The following is a 24,470-nucleotide window of genomic DNA, read 5'->3' on the forward strand; positions in this document are numbered from 1 at the left end:
ATATTCAAAAGAGAGGATCTCACCAGAAGTGGGATAAAGAAAGAAATATCGGGCAGAATAAATCAACAGAGGATAAGTGTTTCCGTTGTGGTGGAAAGGGCCATTGGTCACGTACCTGTCGTACCCCAAGGCACCTAGTCGATCTTTACCAGGCATCTTTGAAAAAGGATGACAAAGAAAGGAAACAAATTTTGTTTCAAATGATGCTGAAAATTCCACCACTCATTATGATGTATCTGATTTCTTTGAGGATCTTGAAGGGAATATTAGTCATTTGATCAATGATGGAATAGTTTAATATGTGAGATTGTTAAGTATCCATGTAAATAAATAATGTAAAGAACTTATTGTTAAGTTTTATTTTCTATGTATTTGAGTTTCAAATATGATGTATATAAATAATGAAATATCAATGTTTATGAAATTTTGAAATCATTAAATATGTCATGTTTTTAAATAAAATTTTAGTATATGATATTATGTGCAGTATTTCTTAAAAAAATAATTCTGAGCAAGTATTCAATTTAACTGTGCATACTGCTTATTTTATTATTATTTGTCTTTGAAAAAAATGACAAGGATATATAATGAAGATGTATGCCTTGCGGATAGTGCAAGTTCGCACACTATTATCAAAAGTGATATATATTTTACCTATCTGGTGCCAAAAGAAGAATGTGTTAATACTATTATTGGCTCAGGCAATGTGATTGAAGACTCCGGAAGAGCTATAATTTTGTTTCCTGGAGGAACAAAATTCATAATAAATAATGCACTATTATCTACCATGTTTCGAAGAAACTTGTTGAGCTTTAAAGATATTCGCCGAAATGGATATCATATTGAGACTATGAATGAGGGAAGTCGTGAGTACTCATGTATCACAACTCATGACTCAAATAAAAAGATTATATTAGAAAAATTACCCTCACTTTCTTCTGGGTTATATTATACCAAGATTAGTGCAATAGAATCACATGCCATCGTAAACCAAAACTTTACTAGCCCAAATGAATTCATAACTTGGCATGATAGATTGGGTCATCCGAGAACAACCATGATGAGGAGAATTATTGAAAACTCCCATGGACATTCACTAAAGAACCAGAAGATTCTTAAAACTAGTGAATTTTGTTGTGCTGCATATTCTCAGGGAAAGTTAATTTTAAGGCCATCACCAGTAAAGATTAGATTTGAGTCTCCTGAATTTCTAGAAAGGATTCAAGGTGATATATGTGGACCTATTCATCCACCATGTGGATCTTTTAGATATTTTATGGTCCTAATAGACGCATCTTCGAGATGGTCACATGTGTGCTTATTGTCCTCTCGCAACTTGGCGTTTGCGAGATTAGTGGCTCCAATTATTCGATTAAAAGCACAATTTCCAAAAAATCCAATCAAAGCAATTTGTCTTGATAATGCTGGTGAATTTACTTCCCAAGCTTTTGATGCTTATTGTATGGCTAATGGAATAAGTGTTGAACATCCAGTAGCTTATGTTCACGCACAAAATGAGTTAGCAGAATCGCTTATTAAACGCCTCCAATTAATTGTTATACCCTTGCTTATGAGAACAAATCTCCCAACCTCGGTTTGAGGGCATGCTATTTTACATGCCACAGCACTTATTCGTTTGAGGCCAACGAGTTACCATCAGTTCTCTCCTATGCAATTAGTTTTTGGCCAGCAGCCAAATGTTTCCCATTTAAGAATATTTGGGTGTGCGATATATGTTCCCATTACACCACCTAATCGCACCAAAATGGGACCCCAAAGAAAATTGGGTATATATGTTGGATATGATTCCCTCTATAGTGAGGTATCTTGATATACAAACTGGAGATGTATTTAAAGCCCGATTTGCGGATTGTCATTTTGATGAATCAAAATTTTCAACATTAGGAGGAGAGAATAAGCTTCCTGAAAAGGAGCTTAACTGGAATGCATCATCGTTGATGCATTTAGATCCTCGATCTGGGCAATGTGAACTGGAAGTTCAAAAGATTATACATTTGCAAAGAATAGCAAATGATTTGCCTGATGCATTTTTCGATACAAAGAGGATAACTAAATCTTATATACCAGCGGAAAATGCCCCAATTCGAATTGATGTCCAGTAGGACAAGTAGCCACTGAAGCAAATTCACGCCAGAAGCGTGGCAGGCCTGTCGGTTCCAAAGACAAAAATCCTCGAAAGAGAAAAGAGGTAAATAATATTCCTGTTGAAAAAGATATAGTAGAGACACATACAGTTGTTCAAAATTCTGATATAGTATTAACGCCAGAAGACGTTCAGGTACCTAAAAATTGTGAAAATGATGAGATCTTGATAAATTATGTCTTTACAGGAGAGAAATGGGACCGAAATAAGACAATTGTCAATGAAATATTTGCATATAATGTGACATTGAATATCATGCATGAAAATAAGGATCTTGATCCAAGATCAGTCGAAGAATGTCGACAAAGGAATGATTGGCCAAAATGGAAAGAAGCCATGAAGGCTGAATTAGACTCACTTGCAAAACGTGAAGTCTTTGGACCTGTAGTCCGTACACCTGAAGATGTAAAACCTGTTGGATACCGATGGGTATTTGTGAGAAAACGAAATGAGAAAAATGAAGTTGTGCGCTATAAAGCCCGACTTGTGACACAAGGTTTTTCACAAAGGCCCGGTATAGATTATGAAGAAACGTATTTCCTTGTAGTGGATACGATAACATTGCGTTATTTGGTCAGTTTATCTGCATATCATAAACTGCATATGCATTTAACGGATGTGGTAATAGCCTATTTATACGACTCATTAGATCGGGATATCTATATGAAAGTCCCTGAAGGACTAAAGATATCTAAACCATCCTATGAATATTCGCAAGGGTTATACTCAGTCAAATTGCAAAGATCTTTATATGGTCTAAAGCAATCTGGACGAATGTGGTATAATCGTCTTACTGAGTATCTGGCCAAAAACGGATTCAAGAATGATGATATCTGCCCATGTGTTTTCATAAAGAAAACTACATCTGGGTTCATTATAATTGCTGTGTACGTTGATGATTTAAATATCATTGGGACTCCTGAAGAGATTCCAACAATTATAAAAACTCTAAAAGAAGAGTTTGAAATGAAAGATCTTGGAAGAACTAAATTTTGTCTCGGCCTGCAGATCGAGCATATAAAAAATGGGATCTTTATTCATCAAACAACATACACAGAAAAGATCTTGAAGATATTTTATATGGATAAGTCACATCCCTTGAGTACTCTAATGATCGTAAGATCTTTGGATGTGGAGAAGGATCAATTCCGTCCTAAAGAAGAAAATGAAGATATCCTTGGTCCTGAAGTACCATATCTTAGTGCCATTGGAGCACTAATGTATCTTGCTAATAATACACGACCCGATATATCATTTGCTGTGAATTTACTAGCAAGATATAGTTCATCTCCAACCAGAAGACATTGGAATGGAATCAAACAGATCTTTCGATATCTTCATGGAACGGTTGATATGGGATTGTTTTATCCCTATGGATCCAAGTCACAATTAGTTGGCTATGCAGATGCTGGATACTTGTCTGATCCACATAAAGGGAGATCTCAAACAGGATATCTATTCACATATGGTGATACAGCTATATCATGGAGGTCCACAAAACAGACAATAGCAGCAACTTCTTCTAATCATGCTGAAATACTAGCGATTCATGAAGCTAGTCGCGAGTGTTTTTGGCTAAGGAGCCTGATTCAATATATTATGTCGTCATGTGGATTGATTGATCATAAGATAGCTCCAACTGTCCTGTTTGAAGATAATACAGCATACATTGCTCAGCTTAAAGGCGGATACATCAAAGGTGATAGAACAAAGCATATTTCTCCCAAATTCTTCTTCACTCATGATCTTCAAAATCAAGGGATAATTGATATTCAACAGATCCGCTCAAGTGATAATCTGGCAGATTTATTTACAAGGTCACTCCCAAAATCCTCCTTTGAAAGATTGGTACATGAGATTGGGATGCGCCAATTTCGAGACATTAAATGATGTCGGCAAGAGGGGGATACTGTACTCTTTTTTCCTTGGTCAAGTTTTTTTTTCCATTGGGTTTTCTTGACAAGGTTTTTAATGAGACAGTCCCCATCACAAAGGATATTGTACTCTTTTCCTTCACTAAGGTTTTTTTTTCCACTAAATTTTTCTTTAGTAAGGTTTTAACGAGGCAATAATCCTAAATGGGCATTTAAGGGGGAGTGTTGTGATAAGATCAATATAGTCAAAATGGATGCCCATTAATGTGGATGGCTCAGTTTTCCCATATTGAAAGAAGCAAGACAATATTTATGAAGTTTGAAAAGTGAAGCCTTGTATGCCTATAAAAGCATGTACGGGGTAAAAGGAAAATACAACTACAGTAACAAAATAAATACAATTCTCTCTCTTTACTTTTAATACTTCTTGCTATCTTTATATATATATACACATTACAACATATAATATTATTATATATAAATCATTATTAAACTAATTATTTTAATGTTAAAATCTTTTATTTATACGTTTTTATTTTATATTTAATATATCTTTTATTTATTTTATAACAGACATTAAAATAGTCGAACGAAAAATTAGAAGATGAAATTGAGGAAAATATAAAATTAACTAGTTTTAAAGAAGATATATCTAACTACGAAGATGTTGCTAATTAATAAGTCCGATTATAATTTATATTTTAAGATTTTTCATTCACTAATTACTAATTGTGTAGACAATTTTTATCAGACATTTAATTATATATTGGTATATTAATAAAAGTAACTAATTTTTAATTTCATCATTTACAAAAGACTAAACATATGTATTTTATTGAATGACTATATAAAACCGTTTATATTATCGATACATCAAAACTATTCTACATTAACGGTAATTAAAACGGTAATATAATTGTTTTAGCATAAGTAATTACATATTGTACATGACTACATGTGATCATTCGAATAAATTTTGTTTTTGACCCCTTTATCATAATTAATAACTTTTATGACAAATCTGTGAAACAAAATAGATTGTACTGATCACATGACTATTATACATTATACAAATAAATTATTTAATCAAATTAATTATATTCATCCACTCTTTTTTTAAGCCATGCATTGAATTCACTAAATTAAAAGCCATAAATATATAATTTATTCCAATTTATTAAAAGTCCTCAATAAAAAATTATTATCATTATTAATGTTATTATTATTGAGACAATTTTAAATAATAAATATATAAATAATTTATTCCGGCCCAGTTCAACTAGGCAGAAGTTTGGGGTCGGACAAACCACTGACCCGACGACGCGCCTCACCCGGATCAAGGATGACCTACGTGACACCTCTCTATCTACGTGCAACCAGCCAGTTGGAGAAGGAAAACTTCCTGAAAGGTGGGTCTGCTCCTGTGAGACCCACCCTAGTACCGAGTATATATGGGGAGGGTCTTACCCCTCCCCACGTGTACGTCACTATACATTCACCTTTCCTGCCACCTTATACGGATTTTGACTTGAGCGTCGGAATTCTTTTTGCAGGTAGCTCCCCCCCCCCACCATTCCAACAACCTAGGAGGTTGGGAAGCTCTCTCCCTCTCCCTCCGGCGTCAGCCCAGGAGGTCTAATCACGCCCAAGCAACCCGGATCCAGGTCTCTCGTGTCTTTTACGCAATCTGCTCATTCGACCAGTTCAGTAACCGACTAACTGAACATTGGCGCTGTTTGTGGGGACTGGCTTTGGCTTGAATGGATTTTCTATTGGGCCCCGTGGAAGGACAAGAGGGAGGCGAGCCGTGCGTGGAGGATAACGCCCACCGAGCTAGTAGGGCGGCCTCCTTAGCCTCTTCTCACGAACGCACGAGATCCCCCTCCCGTGGGGATGGGTTTAGCTCTCGTTCCCGGGAAAGACGCCCTTTCAGAGGGACGGGAAGCGACAGCACTAGGATAATGCAAGAGTTGCGCCACATGATGCAAAATCTCGAGAGGGAGTTGGCGGCCAGGGACCGTTGCCAGCCCGGCCCAAGTCAACCCTGTTTCCGGTCTCCTCAAAGGAGAGGGGAAGCCTGAGGAAGAAGCCTGCGAAGGAACCACGCCAGGCATACACTGGGCTCTCGCTCCCCACCGACCTGCACGGAGTCGGAAGACTAAGAGGAGAGCAGGAAAATACCAAGGCGACGACAAGACCCCATAATCTACACTCGGCCCTTAGCGAGACGCATTGAGGAGGAAGACCGAGAAGAGAGCAGGGAGAGACCGAAAAGGCGATGAAACCCTATAATCATGGCAGCAACCCCTTTCCACCACTCTATTCTCGAGGTCCGGCTGCTGAAACATTTCGACAAGCCAACGGACATGAGATACGATGGAATCCAGGACCCCAGGAACACTTAACGGCCTTTGAGACCAGGATGAACTTGGAGGGCGTGGGTGATGAGGTGAGATGTCACGTTTTTCCTGACCCTGGCAGGACCGGCAATCCGGTGGTTCAATGCGCTCCCTCAAGGGTCCGTGACAATTTTCGCAGACATAACCCATGGCTTCCTGGCACAATTTACCACACGCATTGCCAAGGCCAAGTACCCGATCAACCTTCTAGTGGTAACCTAAAGAAACGGAGAACCGACCAGGAAATATCTTAATAGGTTCAACGACGAATGCTTAGAGATTGACGGCCTAACCGACTCGGTGGCCAGCCTATGTTTGACAAACGGGCTGTTGAATGAAGATTTCAGAAAACACCTCACTACCAATCATGTGCGGACCATGCATGAAATTCAGAATGTGGCAAAAGAATACATTAACGATGAGGAGGTCAGCTAAGTGGTGGCAGCCAACAAGCGGCAGTCTGCAGATCCCCCTACTCAGCATCTTGAAAACGAGGAGAGACCCAAGGAGCACTCCAAGGATGGAGGGCCAACTAAACCATTCAAACCGTTCTCCCGGGTAGCAAAGTTCACGAACTATGCCCCTCTGACGGCTCCGATCGTTGAGGTGTACCAACAGATAGCTGACATAGTACTCACGATGAACCGAAAACAATACAATTATATAGTACTGAGTGAATGAAACATAATCCATTATATAAAATCAAATTCAAATAACTCTGCCTACAATTTACATATTATCAATTCAATTCAGTACACCTTCGTCCATTTAAATCAATTCAAATTAGCAATTGCATTCCATTCAATTCGATTCAAAATTGAATAATCCAAACTTCGTCAGTTTGATTCGTTTCAGAAGAGTAATCCAAATCGCTTTCCTGTTTATCAAAAAATTATGAACCCCGAAACACTAAATCCTAAAGCCTAAACCCTAAACACTAAAACCAGAATCCTGAACACTGAACCCTGAACCCATAAAACCTAAATCCCTAAAACCCTAAAACCTAAATCCTAAATCCTACACTCTAAAACCTAAACCCTAAACCCTAAACCCTGAACCCGAACCCTGAACACTGAACTCTAAACCCTAAAGGCTAAACCCTAAACCCTACTGTAAACCCTAAACCCCTAAAACCCTGAACTCTGAACCCTAAACCCTAAACCCTCAACCATGAACACGGTGAACCAAAATTAATACACGGGCGAACCGAAAGTTTGAAACACACTGAACCCCTGTACACTGAACCTTGAACCCATAAATCCTAAACCCTAAATTCCTAAACCCTGAAACCCTATCGTCATTCTTTTGTTGTTGTTGCTGATGTATTTTTTTTGTCCTTTCCTCATTCTCTCTCTGGTGAAGAAACAATAGAAGGTGAGGAAAAAGAGTTTTGAATAGTGCAGAATGAACCGAACACAGTACTCATGGTGAACCAAACACAGTACTCATGGTAAACCGAAATCTTAATTATGGTGAACTAAAATCTTAATTACGGTGAAACAATTATATAGTGCTTATGGAAGAAAACAGAACATATTGGTCTAATTTTTGTTAGACTCTTTTTTGCGAACCGAACTGACAACATGAAAGTGATGAACCACCTCTTTAATACTTACCGAATCGAAAAGTTACTCACATTTACGCAGAGTTACTCACAATTACTGACACTCACAATTACTCACAGTTACATATTATCAATTCAATTGAATTTAATTCAGATGTAGATCACCTCAGTCCATTCAATTCACTTCAAATAAAATTAGAAATTTCATTCTATTAAATTTGATTTAGAATTTAATAATTCAAACCTCATCAAATTGATGTGTTTGAGAAGAATCATAATCGCACTCATTCAACTGATTTAAAGTTGATTCATTCATTGTTTCAATTCAAAAGTGCATATCAAAGAAGAAAACGAAGAAGAAGATGAACGACGAAGATAATTGTGTTGAATCAATCCAGATCCATAATGCATAGAAGAAAAACGCGAAAGAGGAGAACAATGAATTTAATTAGGTTGAAGAAGAAGGAGGAGAGGAGGAGGAGGAGGAGGAGGAGGAGAAGAAGAAGAAGAACGCGAAAGAGGTTTACGTTATATGAAAAAGTTTACGTTGAGAAACGTTGATAACGCAAAATAAGGATTCGTTATATAGGTTATGAGAGGCGTGTGTAAAACAAGCGGGGGTGTGGGGCGTGGAGTGAAAGTTATATGGATACCATCTATGTAATTTTTACATTGATGTAGAGCTTTTCCCATTATATTTTTACTATTGTTACGTCTTAATATTTTCAGAATCCTACTATATAAATCTGGTTAGACTTATAAAATTTATTTATTATAATTATTTGTTATCATAAAATCTAAAATATATAAAATTTATGTTGATGTGCCACTTTGGAGGGTTATATATATGTTACTTTTCTTGAAAACAAAATTTATGGTTTAAAGTTATATGTTTGTAGAAACACTTTTTTTTTTTTGAGTTCGAATTAAATACAAAATTTTAATTTTAATTTTTATTAATTTTTAAGTTATTTTCATCTTTTATTGTAACATGCAGGGGACAATAGTAACTTCATTCATCCCTCAAATTTTAAAGAACTATGCCTACATATGGGATATATGTCTAAGAAAATAAAAAATATTATATAATTTAGTAGTTTTATATGTGTTATTTTTTATTATACGATGGATTTACAATTTAATTATTTAGTTCTCTAATATTTTTTACTTAACAAATTTAATATCATACACTCAAGATTTTGTTCAATTCAAATTAGTTTTTATATATTCATTTCAATATTTATTTTTAAGAAAAACTATTTATTCTTTTAATATTAATATATTTAATATTTATATTATTATATAAAATATTAGTAACGACTTACAGAATTATGTTCTGCTAATTAAATTGTGTACTTTATATGTTCTTATTTTGAAAAAAATATTAAGTTTTCTTCTAATTTTACATTCTTAAAGCAAAAAAATTTTACCTTATTTTTTTATCTCAACATATTTAATTTCAACTATCGTCTTATTTTAATATTCGTATCTTATATTTTGTGCATGTTTAGGCGCCATTATTTTGTTAAAAAAATATCTTTTTTCAATGAAAAAAGATAATTTTTTATTTTTTAACGTGTTTGACAAATTTCTAGTAGTAAAAGTAAAAGCACTAGTAAAATAAAAAAAAAAAGATCTTTTTTGAGAAGCTGTAATTTACATCTTTTTTTAAAAGATCTTTTTTCCTTAAAAAAAAGATGTTTTTCATGTAATAAATAAACAAAAAAGTACTTTTATATTGTTATACCCAAACATAATTGATAGATAAAAAGATCTTTTTACATGAGATATCCAAACATAAAATTATTTTTACTTCTCTATAAAATCTTTTAAAAAAAAATAACTCGAAAAAAGATCCTTTTTTAGAAGCTCACCCAAACAAGCCCTTTATAAAGTACTATGCCTTTAGAGTAATTAATAACTTATCATTTGTTTTCAAGTAATGTTAATTAATAATCTTTTAACTAAATACGCTATAAATTTTGGGTATTTTATAATATAATATATTATTGATGTTATTGTCTTTTTTATGTATTGTCATATAAAAAATCTAATTAAAAAAAGAATTTATAACATAATTTTTTATATTTGGATAAAACCAATTCAATAACTATATATTATTCCTAGATTGCTTTTATGTAATGAAAAAAATCTAAAACAAAAATTAAAAAAATTATCTAAAATTCGACTCCTCCATATTAAAAATCCTAGACCTGTTATTGGTAATATAAATATAAAAATATTTTATACACAATTATGATTAAAATATCTTTTTTCATAATTTTACATGAAAATCCTAAGAAAATATGAGTGATTCTTTTTGTTTCTTATTTTTACATTTCATGCTTGTTAATATCCATTTATTCTTTAATTTTAAAACTTATAGTTTTGAAATTAACAAATAATATGCATAATCATGAATATACTAATTAAAAAAATTAATATTTTTTAGTTAAATAAAAAATAACAAACTAATATCTTAAAAAGGTATAAAGTTGATAAAAATTAACAAATTTATTTCACAAGTTGTGTAGTTTTACAGATTTTATATTATATTTGTTTCTTTAAAATCTTGTATAAGGACCACGCTTATATAAATATTGAGAGGACAAAAAAATTAACATTGTATTTAATTTTAAGATAATATGATTTTTAACTAGTTTATTTAAGTCAATTCTCGAAAGTACGACATTATAAATTTAAGATTTACAGAAATTAGTTTTAGTGGATTGACAAAGTGAAAAAATAAATCTTATTAAAAAAACTATTATAAATATTTTTAATAAGAACAATGTTACATGATCAATAAGTATTATTATTTTTGGCTAGTACTTAACTGATAATAATATGTACTCATATTTACAGAAATTTTATACACAATAAGCATATAGTTTGCACATATATTTATTAAAGTTTTGCACACATGAATCATTATTACCACTTGTATCCAAATTTTTCAGAGTTTAAACACATAAATTAATAAAATTTATCTATTAAAAATAATTTAGTATTTATATTGGTCAAAAATGGTCAAAAGAACTAAAGATTAATAATCTCCAAAAATTTCTCTTTTAATAATAACAATAATAATATCAATAATACCAAGAACAAAAATAATAATAACTATAGTAATATCAACAATACTATTTAATAGTTATTTTTATTCAAAGTAATAATATTTTTTTATAAAATTTAGACACTTTATAAATTTATACTCTCATATCATTCATAGACCAGTCAAAACTTAGACATTTTTTTAGTTAGGTTTGTTTTTGTGGACCTTAAACCAAGTAAAAAAAATAATAAAAAATAATTTATTCATTAAACTAATAAATTTTATTGCTTCATCTACCTCAACTATTTTATTTTGTTGAAAAAATAAAAGGTTTAATTTCCTTTATTCTGTTTAAAATTTTAATTCTATTTTTGATTTTTTCTAATTTTTAGAATAAAATAATAATAAGAAGAATACTAGAAGATTATCAAAATTTATTATTTTTTGTCATTATTGGCCATCAATATTTAAAAATATGAGATAAAGTATGTTGTTGGATTATTAGAGTAAAAAAACTAGACTAAAGGAATTGAGTCTATGATTAAACGATAGCTAAAAAAAATAAATTTTAATGACCTCTTAACATTTCTCTAATAAAAATAATAGCATAGTTTAATAAAATAACGTAAATATTTGTACAAAAGTGTAAATCATAACATGCTATTAAAATGAAAATAATATTATTCTTACCTAAATATTATTAAAAACCTCTTTGAACACGACATTTGTTGTTGATGACTTTGGATTGCCGTCTTCGTCTAGAATTAAAACCCTGAGGCCACTGCGACTCTTAACTCTTGACAAAACAACATAAAGTTGTCCATGGGTAAACACTGATTTTGGCAAATAAAGCCCTAAATATGATAATGATTGACCCTAACTTTTGTTAATGGTCATTGCAAAGCATATTATTAATGAAATTTGTCTCCGTTGAAACTTAAATGGCAATCCTGAATCTAAAGGGATTAAGTTCATTCTTGGAATGTACACTTTATCTCCAATATTTCTACCGATCACTACCGTCGCTCCAATTATGTTGTTGCCAAGTTCGTTAACTATTAATCTTGTCTCGTTGCATAAACCTGAAGTCTGGTCTATGTTTCGCAATAGCATTACAGCGACTCCTGACTTCAAAGTCAACTTGTGATTGGGTAGTTCCGAACATTTGATGTCATTTAGGAACTCTGGTGTGAACTACTCTTGTTGTACATCTTCATTCTCATCAGTTTGACATGTTGTGTCAGAGCTCAAATACTCCTTTTCTATCCCTGGAAAGATTGTCAAGACAAAATCGTTTACCTTCTCGACACTCTCAAGCGTGGGTGCAAGAATTGCCCTACTCTGAAAATACATGTAATTTGACATGTTTTGCAACAAATTTTGATATGCAAAGTCTGCCAAATGAGAGAGAGGGTCATTAGAAGCCTCATGTTCGTATGCAATTTCAGAACCTTACAAAATGACCACTGATAGGATGAGTTAGTAGCGGATGCCAATATATCGTGTCTACTTCCTTTCGAAATCACCGGAAGTATCTGTCTGCAATCACCTCCTAGAACAATAACCATACCACCAAATGGTTGATGTGTCTTATGTTGATCGATAACTGACATAAAATCCCTGAGCGTCCGATCAACTGCTTCAAAGCACATTTTATTGAGTCAATATTTTTAAAATACTAAATTAAGTCAATTTTGTCGGAACAACATTAGAAACAGAATTAAGTATAGAAGAATGTCAAAATATTTTTTTTTAATTAGTATAAATAACCTCACATTTTAATAAGATTTTTATTATAATCCTTTGTAATTAGCATAATAACTTATAAATTATATAAATCTTTAAAAAATATTCTCAAACCCAATTGCTTACTTAAAAATTCAAAAAAATAAGTATATTTGAATTTAAATTTAAAATTCTAAACATAATACTTTGATTAAAAATTATAATTAGATTTATTTTTAAAATAAGTACAAATTAAAAATTAATAACTAACTTAATTGTATCAATAATAATTCAAAAGAAAAATTTATAACTTTATGACATTAAATATTAAATTAGAAATTATCAGAATATCAATGGTGAGAATCAAATTAAAAATAAAACCACAAGTAATAACCAAATAACTTCAATTTATATTTAAAAATATTTTAAATTGTAAACATAAAAATCGAAAAGATCCAAAAGAAAAATAACAACTCAAGAAAAGACAATGTTTCCACCAAAACAAACGTATGCTTGGCATTATTCTATTAGATAGACTCTAAAAGGGATTTCAAAATATGTGCATCCAAATTCTCAAGTTTCATTCTCAATCTTGATCTTCTTGCAAGTTGAGGTATCTCCTTCTACCTTCGAATCTTCCGACTCCGAGGATAGTCGCTTAGTTGGTGTAATAACATTTTCCAACAATTCGGATTCATCATTGGCCGCAACTTCATTGGAGAATTCAAGTAACAAATTCTGTACAAAATACAACGTTAAATTAAAGACTTCTTTCTAACCTTTGATTTTATCTCACTAATATTTTTTGAATAAAATTAAGATCTAATTTTGAGAGAACAAACAAACAAAAAATTTATTTTTTGAACAAATACCTTAGCATCTTCTACTTTCTCCCCTTCAATGATTGATGATGCCTTTGAAATTGGAAGCAAACCACCGGTGTAGTCAACATTCTAAAATTATAATTAATTATTATTTATTATTTATAATTTAGATACTACTAATAACCAAAGAAGCAAAAAATAAACTAATTTTTAATAGAAAGTACACTTATGCTGGTTTAAATTAACCACGTACTCATGATGTGTAGTCTTGAAGTAACCCTTATTCAGTCCAGCACCAAAGTATCTTATTTAGTAAGATATTCCTTCCTCCAACAAATTCACGAATCGAGACACAAAAACCCGCTTAACTGAGGCGTGTATTTTTCCTCCATAGAATTAACGAATAGAAATCAAAGAACAATTCGATGGAAATAAACAAATAAATTTAAAATAAAATAAAAAATATTAGTAGAAAACTCACGTCTTCATTGAGCCAAACCATCTCAATTGAGTATGGCAATGGAGAATTTTCGTAACTTAGTAGTGTCCATAACCGTATCACTCGCATACGTACACACAAATTGTCGATTGTAGGACTAATGTCTAAAATTTTGTGAATTCCAGCCATTGGAATAAGTAGAGAGATTTTGGATATATGTAAAGAAAGGGATTGATGTCCTTTAAATTGTGGTGCCGTCTCTCATAACTCATATTTTTATAGTTGACTCATAACTAAATTTGCTTTAATTTTGTTGATTTTAATTTAAAATTTAAAAAATAACAACCTAAGTAAAACAACCCAAACTTAAAATTTGAAAATAACAACCTAAGCAAATAATAATTTAAAAATTCTAAATTAACGTAAATCTTTATAGTAATCTTAGTATGTAACAACCGAAGTATAATTAACGTAAATTTTTTTTAAACTCTAAATCTCTTTAAAAGAATTAGCTGCAAATTTTTAAAAAATCAACAAAATTTTAAAAAATAATGTTAAAAAGAATTAACAAATTTTTAAAAAATAGTGTTAAAATGTAAAAAATAACAACCTAAGTAAAATAATTTAAAATTTAAAAAATAACAATATAAGTACAACAATTTAAAATTTAAAAAAGTAAAATAATTTAAAATTTTAAAAATAACAATCTAAGTACAACAATCTAAAATTTAAAAAATAACAACTTAAATAAAATAATTTGAAATTTAAAAAATAACAACCTAAGTAAAATAACTAAACAAATAAAATAATTTAAAATTTAAAGACTTCTTTCTAACCTTTGATTTTATCTCACTAATATTTTTTTGAATAAAATTAAGATCTAATTTTGAGAGATCAAACAAACAAAAAATTTATTTTTTAAACAAATACTTTAGCACCTTCTACTTTCTCCCTTTCAATGATTGAGGATGCCCTTGAAATTGGAAGCAAACCACCGGTGTAGTCACATCCTAAAATTATAATTAATTATTAATTATTATTTATAAATTAGATACTACTAATGACCAAAGAAGCAAAAAATAAACTAATTTTTAATTGAAAGTACACTTACGCTGGTTTAAATTAACCACGTACTCATGAAGTGTAGTAACCATTATTCAGTCCAATACCAAAGTATCTTATTTAGTAAGATATTCCTTCATCCAGCAAATTCACGAATCGAGACACAAAAGCCCGCCCGCTTAACTGAGGCGTGTATTTTTCCTCCCTAGAATTAACGAATAGAAATCAAAGAACGATTCGATGGGAATAAACAAATAAATTTAAAAAAATAGAAAAATATTAGTAGAAAACTCACGTCTTCATCGAGCCAAACCATCTCAATTGAGTATGACAATAGAGAATTTTCGTAATTTGGTAGTGTCTATAACCGTATCACTCGCATACGTATACACAAATTGTCGATTATAGGACTAATGTATGCAGCCATTGGAATAAGTAGAGAGATTTTGGATATATGTAAAAAAAGGGGATTGATGTCCTTTAAATTGTGGTGCTTTACGTCTCTCATAACTCATACTTTTATAGTTGACTCATAACTAATTTTTTTTTTAATTTTGTTGACTTTAATTTAAAATTTAAAAAATAATAACCTAAGTAAAACAACCCAAACTTAAAATTTGAAAATAACAACTTAAGCAAATAATAATTTAAAAATTCTAAATTAACGTAAATCTTTATAGTAATCTTAGTATGTAACAACCAAAGTATAATTAACGTAAATTTTTTTAAAACTCTAAATCTCTTTAAAAGAATTAGCTGCAAATTTTTAAAAAATCAACAAAATTTTAAAAAATAATATTAAAAAGAATTAACAAATTTTTAAAAAATAATGTTAAAATATAAAAAGTAACAACCTAAGTAAAATAATTTAAAATTTAAAAAATAACAATATAAGTACAACAATTTAAAATTTAAAAAAGTAAAATAATTTAAAAATTAAAAAATAACAATCTAAGTACAACAATTTAAAATTTAAAAAATAACAACTTAAATAAAATAATTTAAAATTAAAAAAATAATAATCTAAGTAAAATAACCAAACAAATAAAATAATTTAAAATTTAAAAAATAACAACCTAAATAAAACAACTCAAACTTAAAATTTGAAAATAATAATCTAAGCAAATAATAAAATTTAAAAAATAACAACCTAAGTAAAACAACTCAAACTTAACATTTGAAAATAATAATCTAAGCAAATAATAATTTATAATTAATAAATATAATTCTAAAAATTTGTAGTGACGACACCTAAACAAATGAACTCCCGGACTCAACGTATGAGCACCACGTCAGCATATGAACTCCTCATCTGTATACTATAAAGATTTGAAAATAATAATCTAAGCAAATAATAATTTATAATTAATAAATATAATTCTAAAAATTTCTAGTGACGACACCTAAGCAAATGAACTCCCAGACTCAATGTATGAGCACCACATCAGCATATGAACTCCTCATTTGTATACTATAAAGATTAAACTAAACCTAAAAACTAAACAAACCTACTAACTTCAATAATGACCTAAGCTACTCTGTAGATTATTTGCATATATTTCGACTTTGTTCTTTTATACAGCTAAGGGAAATTTAATTTGAATATAATCAAAATGTAAAAAAAAATTACCCAGAACAAGAAAAACAGAGGGTCTGAATTCCACGTTTCAGATTTTAAATTTCATCGACTGCCAATAGGACCATGTGATTTATAAAGCAAAATTTCATCACCAAAAAATTCAGATGGTATGAGTTGTGTACTCTGAGTTTTTTCAATTTTTTAACACAAATCGGATCCTCCGATTATGTACTCTAAATTTTTTTCAATCTTTTAAACACAAATCGGACGATCCGATTTGTGTACTCCTATAAATTTAAAGAACACACAAAATTATCATGTTAAAGTATATCACTCATTTTAACAGTACTATACCATGAGTTTCATTGCTTCATCAACTGGACAAGTGATCGTCGTGTTGGATGACACTAGCAATATGCGCGACTTCATCCAACCGACAGATATAGATTATGTCGTGCTCCATATGTTTAGATTTGAATTTTGTGGGGTTATTGCCAAAGTTTTCTATCAGATTGGTTTTTTGTGGTGAGGAAGAAAATGATTTGTAATTCAAAACAATTGAATTCAAATCCTATATATAGGTGTAATATTAGTAAATCAATTCTATTGGTTTTGATTTACCTATGTTATTCAATGGCTATAAATCAAAGCCATCGCATTCAAAGCAGGGACATAAATCGAAAGCACTTATTAAGGGTGTTCATGGACGGACCTGACCTGAAGATTTGGTCCGGTCCCGAATTTTCTAAGGGCTAATTTGATGTGATTTCACCAGGTTTAGAATCGAGTAAGAGTCTTAAAAATAGATCCGATCATTATTTTGGGTCGGGTCCGGACCATAACTCGAGTCACCCGAACTCCGTCCGGTGGCCCGATCATCATACACAATTAATATTTTGTGTTATTAGCAATGGATGATGGTTATTCTTATGTGAAATTTATGTATTGCAAACCTTAATATTTTGTGTTATTAGTCATTATAAGACTATAAGTTAATGTTTTATATTTAAAATGCATAAGACTTTAGACTAATGCATAATATTGTATTATTTGTATTGATTTAAATATTTGGTGTTATTAGATAATATTAGTATTGATTGTAGTTATGCTTTAATTTTAGGGAAAAGTTGGTTCTTGTTATATTTTTTTAAGTGAATTTTACCATGTCAAATAATGGTGGGAGTATTAGAAATTTGAATATTTTCACATGCTAACTTACAAGAAGGTAATGTTAACAGCCTAATTTTCACGGAATTTTTACCCATTATAATCGTATCTCGAAAGTGTGTAGATTTTATTGGATTTAAGGTCAAAACGACGTTTCTAACCAACTAAAAATTGAAATTATATAAGTTGATTTTACATTTTATCTACTACATCGAATTATATTAATTCAAATTATATTGACTAGACCTAAATCGAATATAATAAATTCGATTTTCATATAAATTGGCAAAAAGACATGCATATAACATATTTATTTTAGAACTTTCATATAACATTGATATGTGTTTAGTTTCTTTACTTGTTTTACCCAAGTTTTAACCTTAGATTTATAAAACAAAGATTAGCTCTATTTCAAATTTTATTAATTAAAATAATTCATCGTAATTTATTTAGCTTTTAAAAAACGTCAAAGGAATAAAATTAGGAACCGGTAAAAATTATTTATGTATGCTGTTTTGGAGATCAAAATTTGCAGACAATGTAGAAGCCCCTTGTTTGTAAAAGCAGCGTTGATTTGACGCTGCTGGCGCATGCCTTAAAACCCTTCCCTATATAATCCCATCTTTTCTCTCTCCAATCTTGTATTTGAAAAAAACACTTTTATTTCTCTCTCTATTTGAATCCGGATCCAGCGCCTTCCATTCACGCGGCTCCAAACACAAACCCTATCTTTCTTCGCTTTTTCTCTCTTCTTCTTCTTCTTCTTCTTCTTGTACATTCTCTGTTGTCCATTTACGTCGCAACTGCAACTTCAACGAACTCAAAGCGCACAATGAAGAAAGGAACGAAGAGAAAGGCTACTCAGAACCAACCAAAATCTTCTCAAGAGAACAAGAAGCCACGAGCTAAGCGTGCCAAGCCTCAGTCCGAACCCGAGTACTTTGAAGATAAGCGCAACTTGGTACAATCCCTATTTACTTTTGCATCATATAGTAGTTCCGATATGTGTTCATGTTTATTCTTTGATTTTGCTAAACTTCTTGTTGCCAATATTATTAATGGCTGCGAGAGCATTCATGGAAATTTGGTGTGTATTGCTACGACAAGTACGAAGACTATATGTTATGCCAGGGTCAATGAAGGATTTGTTCCTGAGCTAGATTGCGGTTCCTTCTAGAAAGGAGGTGATGCGAAATTGGATTGTTACTTTCTTCGATGCGAAATTGGATTGTTACTTTCTTCTGTATATTATGGTCAATATAGACTGCTAGGAACGAGGTAATGTTTTGCCAATAAAAGATGGGGTTTGGTAAGATGCAAACGGAATTGTGAGAAGTGGAATACTTGAGTTTTTTTTTTCCTTTCTCGTTGCTGCTGCAAATTCGGGGAAGAACAATGAGCAGTAAAGGGGGCTTGTTGGTGAGATACAAGGTGATACGAAGGTGGTATTAAGTTTTGGTGGATGCTGGATTGCTAGTACTTCGCTTTAGTATTATTTAGTGTTAGTATGTTTTTTTATGGTACTGGACAGGAGCATACGCTATTTGGAAGCCTTGTTTTCTATCATAGGTTCTTCGTTGTTTTTTTTGTTTATTTTTAGTTTTTCTTGTACATTTTCAAGAAAAAGAAAAGTACATCCTGAGTTAAAACACACATTATTCATTAAATAGATGAAAATGCAAAATAAAGGTAAGATATATTTTGAAATTACAAAAGAAAGCAACCTAGAACCAAGTTATAGCATTACTGGGCTACTGGTAGAGTTGTGTCATTTGTGTAGATATTGACATTTGGCTCTTTTTTTTTTCTTTTTTCTTTTTTTTTATGTGTAGAAGAATCCTTTTTAAACATGTGTGGATGTTTGATTGTGTCGTTAATAATACTAGTTACTGGTTATGGCTATAGTTGGAAGTGGCTTTTAACTGTTTTAGATTGTACTCTGTATTGAATGATAGTATTTTGACGATCTTCTGTTTTTTTGGAGAGGTGTTTGTGGGGATATGGATATTGTGGTGTGACGTGACTAGATTGACTTTTAATTATTAAATATTTGTGTTGTATTGCTTATGCTGATAATATTTGACAATATGGGCTGTGTAGGAAGACTTGTGGATAGAAACATTTCCCGTTGGAACAGAGGTTTGTTACCTTTTTCTGGGGTTTTCTCCATTTTATGAGTTCATATTAGCTGCTTCTGTTCGACATTTTTTTCTTATTATTGCCTTATGTTATAATTCCAGTGGGACCAGTTGGATTCTGTCTATCAATTCAAGTGGGATTTCTCTAATCTCGAAGTGAGTATTTGACATTGTGGCTGTTGCGGCTCTTTTCTTACAACAACAACAACAACAAAGCCTTGTCCCACTATGTGGGGTCGGCTACATGAATCAAACGACGCCATTGTGCTCTTTTCTTAATGAGTTTTATTTTATTTGACAAATTCCTAATGGTATCTTGTGTTGTATTCAGAATGCATTTGAAGAGGGTGGTGTTTTATATGAGAAAAAGGTTTATCTCTTTGGTTGTACTGAGCGTAAGTAGCTTGCAAACTATCATTTTGAAAGGAGTCTATTTGAAACTTTTAGATAACCATTTCTGGGCTTGTGTTCATTTATCTGACATTTCATCCATCTTGTCATCTGCAGCTCAACTGGTCATGTTTAAAGGTGAAAGCAAAGTTGTCTGCATACCTGTTGTTGTAGCTGTAAGTGTTTGGACTGGGCTATCTACTTTATTATAAAGATGCTTTGAGTACATTGATTATTGCCAACAGATCTTGCATGAAAATTATGTTGTTTGATAATTTATATTGAAAATATGGAAATTTTAATATGATACTTCGATCTTTATTGTGTATGTATCTCCTTGACAAGGTTCTTGTACATAGCCTATAGAAATTATGCTTAAACCTTGGTGTTGAGGCGTTATTTTGAGAAACATCACTTCATTGTATGTGAATATTGCTGAGTTATACATGTTGATTCAGAATTGCATCAATTTTGATTGGAAAATTATGTTTTTTCCCCATTATTATTTTAATTTCTAAAATATTAAAAACTTTCTCCTGCAAACAGGTTGTATCACCTTTTCCACCATCTGATAAAATTGGGATTAACTCAGTTCAGAGGGAGGCTGAAGAAATAATTCCCATGAAACAAATGAAAATGGACTGGGTTCCATATATTCCCTTAGAAAACAGGTACTGGCTCCAATTTATTTTTGGTGGTTTCTTTCATATTATTATATGATGATTATATATAAGTAACAAACATTGCTTCTTGGTCATCTCTGAACTTCTTCATATGTTTGATATCTTCAACAGAGATAGCCAAGTTGATAGACTAAAGTCTCAAATATTTATCCTAAGATGCACTCAAAGAAGGTAAATGATTTCTTTGAAGTTGAAGCTATTTTTATACCTACATCTTTAAGTTCTCTTGATCTTTGTAAAGTAAACTCTTGGATCTTCGGGCCTTATGAAAGAAAAGAATATGTGAATATGTGGACAATTATTGGAATAGCTTGAATGTCATCAATACTAATTTAAAAACAATTAGTGGTTTATTTTTCTATTTGTAGCCTGATAAAACGCAAATTAATCATGTACTTAGTAGCTGTTTGTTTGCATGTTAAATTTGTTTTCCTTGCACTTTTGATTGGTTGATCCTTCATATAGGAAATTTGTGAATAACTTTATCTCATCTGTTTCATGATATATATGGGGGCAGGTCTGCTTTAAAACACTTGAAGTTGGATAGATTAAAGAAATTTGAGTACTGCTTGCCATGTAAGTTTTCTGGTATTTTAGACATTGTATATTTCTTCTATCTGATAGATCATAGAAGATACCTGTGATATTTCACTATCTTTCTGCAATTTGATTAAGTAAAATACAGGATACTGTTATTTGGCTGATTTTGATTGAGGCATGATAGGCTAATCATCAGTCAGTCAGTGCTAATGTTCCTATTGAGAAGTTGTTTATGAATGCTTTCTTCTGTCCGATGCACAGATTTCTACCAACCATTTAAGGAAGATGAACTTGAACAGAGCACTGAGGTTCAAATAATATATCCAGCTGAGCCAAAGCCGGTAATTATGATCAGCAAACTTATTACTAGTGGAAGTGCATTCTTTTATTTGTTTGGGGTCACTCTATAAATTATTGTAGCAAGATGGGCTGATTTGACCTACATATATTATTATTATTATCATTAATATTTTCCCCTCAAAATGTTATACTTGGGTTTTGTTTGTTGCAGGTCTTTTGTGAGTTTGACTGGGAACTTGATGAGCTTGAGGTAATGAATTAATTTTTATGGTTTTTGTAGTTTAGAATACTTAAGATTAAGCCAGCTAGTAGCCGCAGTTTTTAAATTGGACTTATCCTTTTGCTACTCACAGTTAAGTAGTAGCCGATTTTTATAAAGCCCGACATTTTGTAGGAAATTTTATGTTTCTTTCACCTGTCATTTTGTGATGCTCATTGCTTACTGGCTGCACTTTGCTCTGTTATTAAGTTCTAGAAATTTTGACTCTTCTGTGGGGCGGGGATTAAAGATAGATAGGGATTGGTTTGTAATTGTTTTATCCGTGTTTCACTGCTTTACTGCCTTGTTGCCTTTGTGCATTAAAGTTTTTCAACTCTGCAGGAGTTTACTGATAGGCTCATACAGGAGGAGGAGTTGTCAGAAGACCAAAAAGATGCATTCAAGGTACCATATAATGGCTGATAGGTAGTTGGTTCATGATTTCCATATATTTTTAAGTACATTGTGTGACTGATACTTTTCTTTTATCAGGAGTTTGTCAGAGAAAAAGTTCGCGAAGCAAGGAGAGCTAATAGAGAGGTATCTTTGCTGCTGCTGGATCTGCAGATAGTTTATTACTTCCTGATTTTTACCTGTTCCTTCCTTGTTGTAGGCAAGAGAAGCTCGGAGAAAAGCCATTGAAGAAATGAGCGAGGAAACTAAAGCTGCATTTGAGCAAATGAGGTTCTACAAGTTCTACCCTGTTCCATCGCCAGATGCACCTGATGTATCAAATGTCAAGGTAGTGTTTGGGCAATTTTCTGATGCGACCTTTCTCAAGTTGATTACATCCAGAATGCATTCTTGCACTTATAAGCACTGAGACTGAGAATATCATTTTGTGCCTGCAGTCTCCATTCATAAACAGGTATTACGGAAAGGCTCATGAGGTTCTGTGAATGGCTTGAAGACAATCACAACAATATCCTGGCTTGTTTTGCCTACCATAACATATTTTGTTTTATATGAAGTCGAGGAGGCAACCTCCTGGAGCTTCCATCAAATTTTTTTTGTCGAAGTTGTCTAAACGGAATGAACATACAATGTAAAATTGTAGGTCAGAAATCCTAGAGAATTGTACCAGGTGTTAAGGAGGAAATGAGACATGTTTCTGGCATCAAATTTGTAGAGAATTTCTGAGCTCCTTGGAGCAGCAGTTCAAGTGGCTCCTGCTATCTTTATTTTCGAGGTCATTCTTTTTCCCTTCAAAATTAGGTGTATGACAGTTTTGATTAGAAGCTAAATGAGAAAAATAAATTTATTTATCGTATCAGGCTCTGAATCTGCTGTTGTTATTATAAGTTTACAACATCGTGGGTGATGTGTAAATTTTTTCAGTGAAGGGACAATTTGATCCTTGAATGTGATGGGTTAATAGCTTGACTAGTTTCAAAATGTTATTGATGTCAACTTTGATCTTTTTAGTTGGAAGTAAATATAAGTTTGTCCAAACTCATAATTTTGGCGTTTCAAGAGTTAAAACTAAATATGCTAGCACTAGCAGGCATGATGAGGCTTTTATATTCTCTGATCGCAACATGCAACGGAGACTGAATGGGAAAATTAAACGACAATAATACTATTTGATGCCTTGGTTAAGATTGTTTGAGTGTTTATCAAGTTCAAGATATAGGTAGTATAAAAAAAATAGGGTAGTTAATACTTAATACTAATGGCCGATTGATTAGGTGTTTTTGAAAGTAAAAATAATGTATGTTGGCAGGGGTGGAGCTTAGTACTTGGTAAGGGGGCAATGCCCCCTTCCTCCAAATTAAATTTTTTTATGAATACAGTTGTTTAATTTTTTTTTCCATCTTATAAAGTTATGTTTTTTATATCGATCCCCTCTAAGAAAATACTCTAGCACCGCCCCTATACGTTGTACTGTGTATTTCGTGTACTACGCAAATCCTTTGTTGCTAGCTGAGATGAGTTGCAAAAGACTGGCTCTTTAGGCCATAGGTAGTAATACCAAAGATTACAGTGGAGTTGAAAATTTTTATGGTTTTGTTTTAGTTGGTTGTATTTGTAGGAAAAACAGATCTTAATTGATATGGTAAGGTGTGATTTTTCATTATATATTTTTTTGAATGAGAAAAAATATATTAAAGATGTTAAATAGTAAAAAATCACACTTAATAACATCAATTAAAAGAAATTGAGAATCTATTCCCATATTGTAGCAGTTGAAATAAAATGTTTGTATTTGTTGGGTTTAGTTTATTCTTTGATTTTGTTTTTTTATTGAACTATATTTCACATCGGCATTGAGCTCTTTCCTTTTAAGAAAAAGTAGTATAAAATATTA

At 31.7% G+C, this 24,470-nt stretch overlaps 1 protein-coding gene across 1 annotated transcript; it reads left to right on the forward strand.

The window, feature by feature from the left end:
• The first annotated feature begins 18,383 nt into the window (after nucleotides 1-18,383).
• On the forward strand, nucleotides 18,384-23,432 carry LOC112791232 (protein HEAT INTOLERANT 4). Its single transcript, XM_025833974.3, has 14 exons — nucleotides 18,384-18,813; nucleotides 19,953-19,991; nucleotides 20,093-20,146; nucleotides 20,322-20,385; nucleotides 20,498-20,556; nucleotides 20,927-21,051; nucleotides 21,175-21,234; nucleotides 21,581-21,639; nucleotides 21,865-21,944; nucleotides 22,115-22,153; nucleotides 22,505-22,567; nucleotides 22,655-22,702; nucleotides 22,776-22,904; nucleotides 23,014-23,432. Exons 1-14 carry the CDS (start codon nucleotides 18,685-18,687, stop codon nucleotides 23,059-23,061), a joined length of 996 nt encoding a protein of 331 aa, XP_025689759.1. The 5' UTR covers nucleotides 18,384-18,684; the 3' UTR covers nucleotides 23,062-23,432.
• The last annotated feature ends 1,038 nt before the right edge of the window (nucleotides 23,433-24,470 follow it).

This window comes from Arachis hypogaea, chromosome 3 (genome assembly GCF_003086295.3).
Source record: "Arachis hypogaea cultivar Tifrunner chromosome 3, arahy.Tifrunner.gnm2.J5K5, whole genome shotgun sequence".
Classification (NCBI taxonomy): Eukaryota; Viridiplantae; Streptophyta; class Magnoliopsida; order Fabales; family Fabaceae; genus Arachis; species Arachis hypogaea.